At 42.1% G+C, this 7,396-nt stretch overlaps 1 protein-coding gene across 1 annotated transcript in view; it reads left to right on the plus strand.

Annotated features, from left to right (window-relative positions):
- The window catches only part of NDUFA8 (NADH:ubiquinone oxidoreductase subunit A8), a 7,726-nt gene extending 814 nt beyond the window's left edge, over nt 1-6,912 (plus strand). Inside the window, exons 2-4 of the mRNA XM_072431512.1 lie at nt 1,680-1,843; nt 5,692-5,857; nt 6,669-6,912. Of these exons, the coding sequence (XP_072287613.1) occupies nt 1,680-1,843; nt 5,692-5,857; nt 6,669-6,806 (468 nt within the window). The 3' untranslated portion in view covers nt 6,807-6,912. The remainder of the gene's footprint in view (nt 1-1,679; nt 1,844-5,691; nt 5,858-6,668) is intronic.
- Nucleotides 6,913-7,396: the final 484 nt, after the last annotated feature.

Raw genomic sequence — 7,396 nt, forward strand, 5'->3', positions numbered from 1 at the left:
GGAGAATACTGCGCGTGCACAGCCGGGGGAGAATACTGCGCGTGCACAGCCGGGGGAGAATACTGCGCGTGCACAGCCGGGGGAGAATACTGCGCATGTGCACCCCCATCTTGTGCAGCAACCTTCCACTGGCACCCCCTATACCGCCCCAAACAGAAGCACTTCATCACACATGGGCCCCCTTATGTGTAAAACAGGCATGTGATGATAATGAGCATGTGCACCCTCATCTTGGGTAGAAACAGGCAACCTTGCACTGGCACCCCCTCTGCCCCGACACCTCCCCCTGCTCCAGGCAGAAGCACTGCAACTGCAATGTAGCATCACACATGGGCACCCCATGTGTAAGTCAGGCGTGTAATGATAATGAGTGGCTACAGCAGAGGTCCCTGCAAGGCAATGCAGCCACCTTAAGGGAGCCAGCAAAAGGGAGCCCCTTTCTATATCCACAGATCACTGTATGGGGCAGCTCAGTGGTTAGCACTCTGGCCTTTGCAGCGCTGGGTCCCAGGTTGGTATCTCAGCCAGGACATTATCTGCATGGAGTTTGCAGGTTCTCCCTGTGTTTGTGTGGGTTTCCTCCGGGTACTCCGGTTTCCTCCCACATACTAAAAACATGCAGTTAGGTTAATTGGCTTCCCCCAAAATTTCCCTTAGACTGTATAAATGACATATGACTATGGTAGGGACATTAGATTGTGAGCTCCTTTGAGGCACAGCAAGTGAGATGACTATGGACATTTACAGCACTGTGTAATGTCAGCGCTATATAAATACTGTATAATAATAATAATAATGTAAGTGTGGTGGTCAGAGGGAATAATGCCTCTAACGCCTCTGCCTCTTGCCAAAAAGATCATTGGTGTCACCTGAGAGGTCCAATTGCTCAAGGAAGCCCCAGCAACCTCAGGAGGATCCTTGAAAATATCTGCAAGGCCAATTTCCCAGGGCCCCTATCTTCTATATGGCCAGGGGTTCAAGTAGTCGGAATTCTTTGTATTTGCCTCATTTCGTTCACAACCTTTATCTGCAAAGCAAGTGAGGGGTTCAATATAAAACATTTCGCATTGAGGGTTTAATTTATATCTATGGGCCTGGTTCAGACAAAGAACGGGAATTGCCATGCACTCTTACAGCTTCTGCAAATTGATTTGTATTACTAAACCATTCACCCCTGCCCCAATTCCTTCTGCATTGGGCTGCCACAGGTGGAAGCTTCCTATAGGAAGCGGTTCAGTGGCACAATGATGGGGTATCCTCACCGCCAGCCCCAGGAGGCTACTTAGATGAATAGCAAATGACCTTTTTTATTAGAGGACAGGTCCGGGTGACTTTGTGTGTATGGGGGAATAAAACAAACATGAGTTTTAACCTTAGGAGCCATGTAATCTCTTTGTAGACTCAATTTGTGGTTTATTCTGAAGGTAAATTAGCTGAAGTATCTATGGAAAGTTCTGTTGTGTGCCCGCTCCCCAGACATTGCATTAATGTGCTCCACCACATGTGGTAGTCAGAGGGAATAATGCCTCTAACGTAGCTGGACAATGGGAAGAATAACACCCTTACAGATAGCCAAAAAGATCATTGGTGTCACCTGAGAGGTCCAATTGCTCAAGAACCAATTTTTTGCATCCTTTTTAACATTCTGTTTTTTTGGGTGTGTTTTTGTATTTTCCCAGGTCAATGTGAGTACTGCCGTGCTGAAGGCCGCTGCCCATCACTATGGATCGCAATGTGACAAACCTAACAAGGAGTTCATGTTATGTCGCTGGGAGGAGAAGGATCCGAGAAAATGCCTGAATGAGGGCAAGATGGTGAATGAATGCGCTCTGGACTTTTTCAGGTATTGATTATGTATTGGTAATACAGTAAACTCAACTATCCGGCCTAATGTGATAGTCAGGAGTCCCATTAATAAAGTACAATACTGATCTCCACACACAAGCAGTGTTCCTCTCTCCCCACCCGCAGACATCTGCTCACAGTCTTGGAGAGCAGGCAGCATAAACGTCTACACGTGCACCATGCAAGAGCACCGCAGTAGACATCCGCCCATGTAGCCCCAGCATTTAGGAATGAAGGTTGTTTTTTTTTTTTTTTTTTTTTTTTTTTTTACGGACTCCGTACTAGGCCAGATACTACAGAGGCTGGATGGTTGCAAGCTGGATAGGCGAGATCCTACAGATCTTGTACCTCCCAGTGCAGCGGTCGCCAACCTTTCGGACCTCACAGGCAACAGGCCAGGTGACTGTTGTAATGGTGGAAACAATACTGAAGTGTACGGCTCGGTGACGGTTCCCTCATACAACTTAAAACTACACTGACGTCACCCTGCGCCTTCCTTGTTTTTCCGTCTCTAGTACAGTCCATGAATTTAGTGCAATATAAAGGTGAAAATTGTCATTCAGAGTATAAGAATTTATTAGAGTATTATTTTTGATTTATTAATATTAAAACATAAAAATTGCAAATGTTCTTCAAATTTTTTCTGTGGACCACCAAAATTTGATTTACAAGGGCCCCACCTGATACATCTACAAAAAGAAGCAACAGGCATCCACCGCGTGTCACTCTTGGACCCGGGTCCCTTCCTTTTTCTTTTTATTACTAATCTGCTGTCATATGCATGATGGCTTTACGTATGGACAGGTGATTTAGGTAGAATATGCTATTTCTTTTATTCCATCTTAGAATGGCCGCCCCCTTAGTAGAGAACACAACTTGTAGGAGAGAAGGATAGAGGAGGGTTTTTTGGGCTAATGAATGAGGTGGTCATATAGCGATTATTATTACACAGTATTTATATAGTGCCAACATATTACCAACGCTGTACAAAGTCCACCATAGTCATGTCACTAGCTGTCCCTCAAAGGAGTTCACATTTTAAAGTACCTGCAATAGTCATATGTCATTAATACACCCTGAGGTCACTTTTGGGGGAAAACCAACTAACTGCATGTTTTTGGAATGTGGGAGGAAACCGGAGTACCCAGAGGAAACTCGCACAAACACAGGGAGAACCTGCAAACTCCATGCAGATAGTGCCCTGGCCGAGATTTGAACCTTGGAACCAGCGCTGAAAAGACCACCGTGCTGCCCTATAGTTGTAGTGTGGTTTGAATTTAACGATCATAATAATAAATAAGGCTGATACTGTAAGTGGTTAGAACCACTGATAGTTACATATATTTTGTCAAACAATATTAATACATAGTATCAATTTACATATAATATGTGATCAAGGTTCATGGTCTTACTAGACAGATTTTACTCTAGTTTAATCTGGAGATCAGGTAAAGGAGATCTGTTTCACCGCAGGGGAGATGTCAGGTGTCAATTTCAACATCACATGTTGAGCTTCTCATGTGCTCTTGTGAAAGTTACGAAGTTAAAGAAATTGTCATTATTTTAAACTGCAACTAAATTAAAATAAAATAGCCGCCTGATCCCTCCAGCGCTATCTTTGTATGGGTCCCGCGCCATCATGTAATCTGCATTTGTCCCTGCGCGGAGGAAGCACCGGGTGCTGCGATCTTCTTCTGTCTTCTTTCTTCTTCTGGTTATGTCACCCAATCTTGCACTGAGTAGGTGCAAGATCGGGTATTGTAGCCTTTTTAGAAAAACAAAACCCTGATGCACAAAGAGTTTTTTTTTTTTACTTTACATAAAAGGGTTATCTACTATTTTATGTAAAATAAACATTTTGTTGATAGGTCTGCTTTAGGAACAAGATCCAGCCTGTGAGATACGTTAGATTTTTCCTACCTTAATGGCAGAGAGTGCATTACATCTTTCTTCTTTTCAAGAGCTTCAGACACCTCTTTTCTCGGACATTTGTGATGACACAATAGTAGGAAATCATCTTGCAGAAAGAATGAAGAACAATGGCAAAAAAATTTCGAGACTGTGAAGCCTACCCTGCAATCATTCAACAGAGCAAATGTTGAGAGCTGTGGACCGGACCTTTGTATATGAAGTGGCTATGGGAAGCAGTGGACCTTATTTATGTATAGGAAGTGTCATGAATTATGCAGTGTTAGACTTTTCCTGTAAGTTTGGCCCCACTGATAAATCTCAAAGCACAGTTTAGTCTCAGCACCTTCCTTGGAGAAGCCACCCCGGTTTAAGACATGTCTCAGCCAAGTCTACCATTGTATGACAACAGCGTCATCCTAGGTGTTATAGGGGTGGCCTGTTCTCTGCAACCTGCACTCCCCTTAAGTGATACATGTTCCCCTACGCACAAATAATTATAGAAGAGTCATTTCCTTCTGTGATGTCACCCAGTCAATGTCAGCTGCCTCCTCTCTGAATCCTTGTACTACATTATGGCAGGACATTCCCACATTAGCTGTAGCACATCTAGCAAACCTATCTCACTGCTCTCTTTGGTTGCAGCAACTGTGCAATCCAATGATACCCTTTATGAATGTCACAGGCTCTTGTTTATACAAAGACAAGGTGCAAGGTCATTTATTTTTAATACAATACTAGGAGAGTAAAGGGGGGTTTCGTGATTGTTTTACACATGTTTTGTTATGTTTTAAACCAAAACCAATCAAATCCTCCGCACAGACTGCTTGAGCTGCTGACATCACATCCAAGATCGTGGCTCCCACAACAATCTCATGACTGTTGGAGATTTTGATAATGACATGTCTAAAATATATTACATTTGCCTATATTCCTATTGCAGTATATTTGTTAAAATCAATGGTAAGGGAGTTCACTTATTCCTGGAACGTGCAAGGGTTTTGCTGTGTATCCAAGGCTGAAGCTAAGCATGCGCAGCTTTTTTTGAAAGATTCCCGGAGCAATCGGGCAGATTATTGCAGAATGGACATGGTCTGTCTCTGCAATAATGACCAGCCTGAAATTTACTTCCACTTTAATGACAACCTTGAGTCTGTTGGGGATTCTTCTGCACCAAATTTGCACCCTGCGAGCCCTGTTGGCCTGCTCGTCTTTACAGAATTGTTCAAGGTCGGTCAGATTAAACAATAGCCATTGGTAGACTTCAGTCTTCCTCATTCCATAGATTTTTTTCAGTAGGGTTATAGTCCGGGCTCTGACTACGACACACATTCACCTTTTTCTCCTCTTTTTCTAACCTCTTGCTTTTGGATGGTATGGGTTGCATTGAGTAAATAAATTTGGAAGCCTGTTGTTTCCCCAATAGGAACATTTTAAAGGTAGATTCTTTTTTTTATACCCCATTGTATTTATACAGCATCATCTTATTACAAGACATTCTACAGTGTCCATAATCACGACATCTGACATCTTCTTCCAAGTCACCCTATATCGCACAGTGCAGGCGTGGGAGCGAGTGATGTTGATGGGGAAAAAGATTGCCGATCTCGCTGCGCATGCTTCCATTTAAGAGGGGGCTTCTTGATTACTGTGGCAGTTAAGACAAAAATGAGAGGTGCTTCACCCTTTTTTAACTACCAGTTATTTTTCAGATTATTCCATAAGTGTTACCTCTTGGCTCGTTGCACTTTCCTAAGGGTGCTGTTTTGGAGATTTTGTAGTTAGGTAATGTAGTGTTTTCTTTATTAATACAAGGGAAGGTTGATGGGTGGCTATATGAATTAGTTTCTGGTCATTTGTAACCAATATCCTATTTATATTCTAGAGTATTTATTTCGTCATGTTGCTTTTTTTAACACTTTTTGCTTTCTTTTCCAGAAAAGTTAAAGCTCACTGTGCAGAGCCTTTCACCGAATATTGGACTTGTCTCGACTATTCCAGCCTCCTGGAGCTGCGCAAGTGTCGTAAACAGCAGGCGGCTTTTGATAACTGTGTCTTTGAAAAGTTTGGTTGGGTGCGCCCTGACCTGGGAGAACTGTCCAAGGTAAGGCTTTGTCCACAGCATGAAGATATCAAAATCATTGGGGCAGCATGGTGGCTCAGTGGTTAGCACTCCGGCTTTTGCAGCACTAGGCACCAGGTTCAAATCTCGGCCAGGACACTCTTTGCATGTTTGCAGATTCTCGCTGTTTTTGCATGGGTTTCCTCCAGGTAATCCTGTATCCTCCCAAAAACATTCAGTTAACTTAATTGGCTTCTCCCCAAATGGATCTGAGACTGTATTAATGCCATATGTTTATGCTAGGGACATTAGACTGTTGGCTCCTATGAGGGACAGTTGGTGACATGTCTATAGACTACCGCTCAAGTAACCCTGAAGGAACCCAAAGGCTCCACAGAACCCTTATTGAGAAATACTGGAATAAACCTTGTCTACTATGAATAATAAATGTGCAGATACACAATTATGTGGTAAATTAGGGCTAAAAAACACCTCTGCAATTGCAGTAACCCACACACATTGTGCTTCCATTAATTTTAAATGGCATGATGACAAACGCTTGCAGCGCACCACAACTTCTGTGTGCTGTTCTGGACTGCCTAGAAAAATGCTTCATTCCCCTTTTCGGTTTGTTTCTGTGCATTGGCAGCCCATTCAGACTTATTGGGATATCTGAATACAATGAATATGGGTCCATGCACGACAGCCTGCGTGTATTATGGAGAAGTGTGACTGTGCCCTGGACAAACACATAATGTTTTTTTTTTTTCTGTAGAAAACTAGTGAACATAAAACATATTTATTATCTATCAGCTGCATGGCTATTAAGGCTTTCTTCTTCATTTTATTCCAGGTCACAAAAGTGAAAACTGACCGTCCTCTTCCAGAGAATGTATACCACTCCAGGGAAAGGCCAGTTCCAAATCCTCCTGTTGAAGGAGAATTGAAACCATCCAAATATGGTAGTAGATTGTTCTTCTGGCCCTGGTAAATGGTTTGATGGATCAGGTACACTTCCTAATGTCCTCTGCTGGTCTTCCTTTCCTGGACCAGTTTCATTATCTATTTCAAAAGAGAATAAAATTGTGAATCCTAAATTTGGCTCGTTTGTTTTTCTTGAGCTAATAAAACTGCATTATCATTACACAGAGCCCACAACTGACAACTCTGAGGATTCCCTCCAACATTCCCTCATGGGAAGCCATGTGTTTCAGTGGCAGTAATCGATTCCCACCAGGGAATGTCAGAATACCTGTTTCTTTGGCAATAAAAGTGAGCAGTTAGCCCTGTATATTTGAAGCTAATCCCTCACACTTTGTCATTACATACAAAAATACAGTAATACATAAAATATTTTTATACAACAATTTTTATGATCTTTTCTTGTGACTAATATAGAATTTGTTCAGTGATCTATAACAAAAATTGTTACAAAGGGACATTTTTTTTTTTCTTTTCTTTGGATGAGTTTTCAAGAAAAAAAGTATACATTGTATTTTATAACTTGCTTTGTCTAGAATATTACTAATTAGGATTATGATTTTGTTAAAGTGCACCTAAACCCAACATTTTTACATTACA

The sequence above is a fragment of the Pyxicephalus adspersus genome, chromosome Z (assembly GCF_032062135.1).
Source record: "Pyxicephalus adspersus chromosome Z, UCB_Pads_2.0, whole genome shotgun sequence".
NCBI lineage: Eukaryota > Metazoa > Chordata > Amphibia > Anura > Pyxicephalidae > Pyxicephalus > Pyxicephalus adspersus.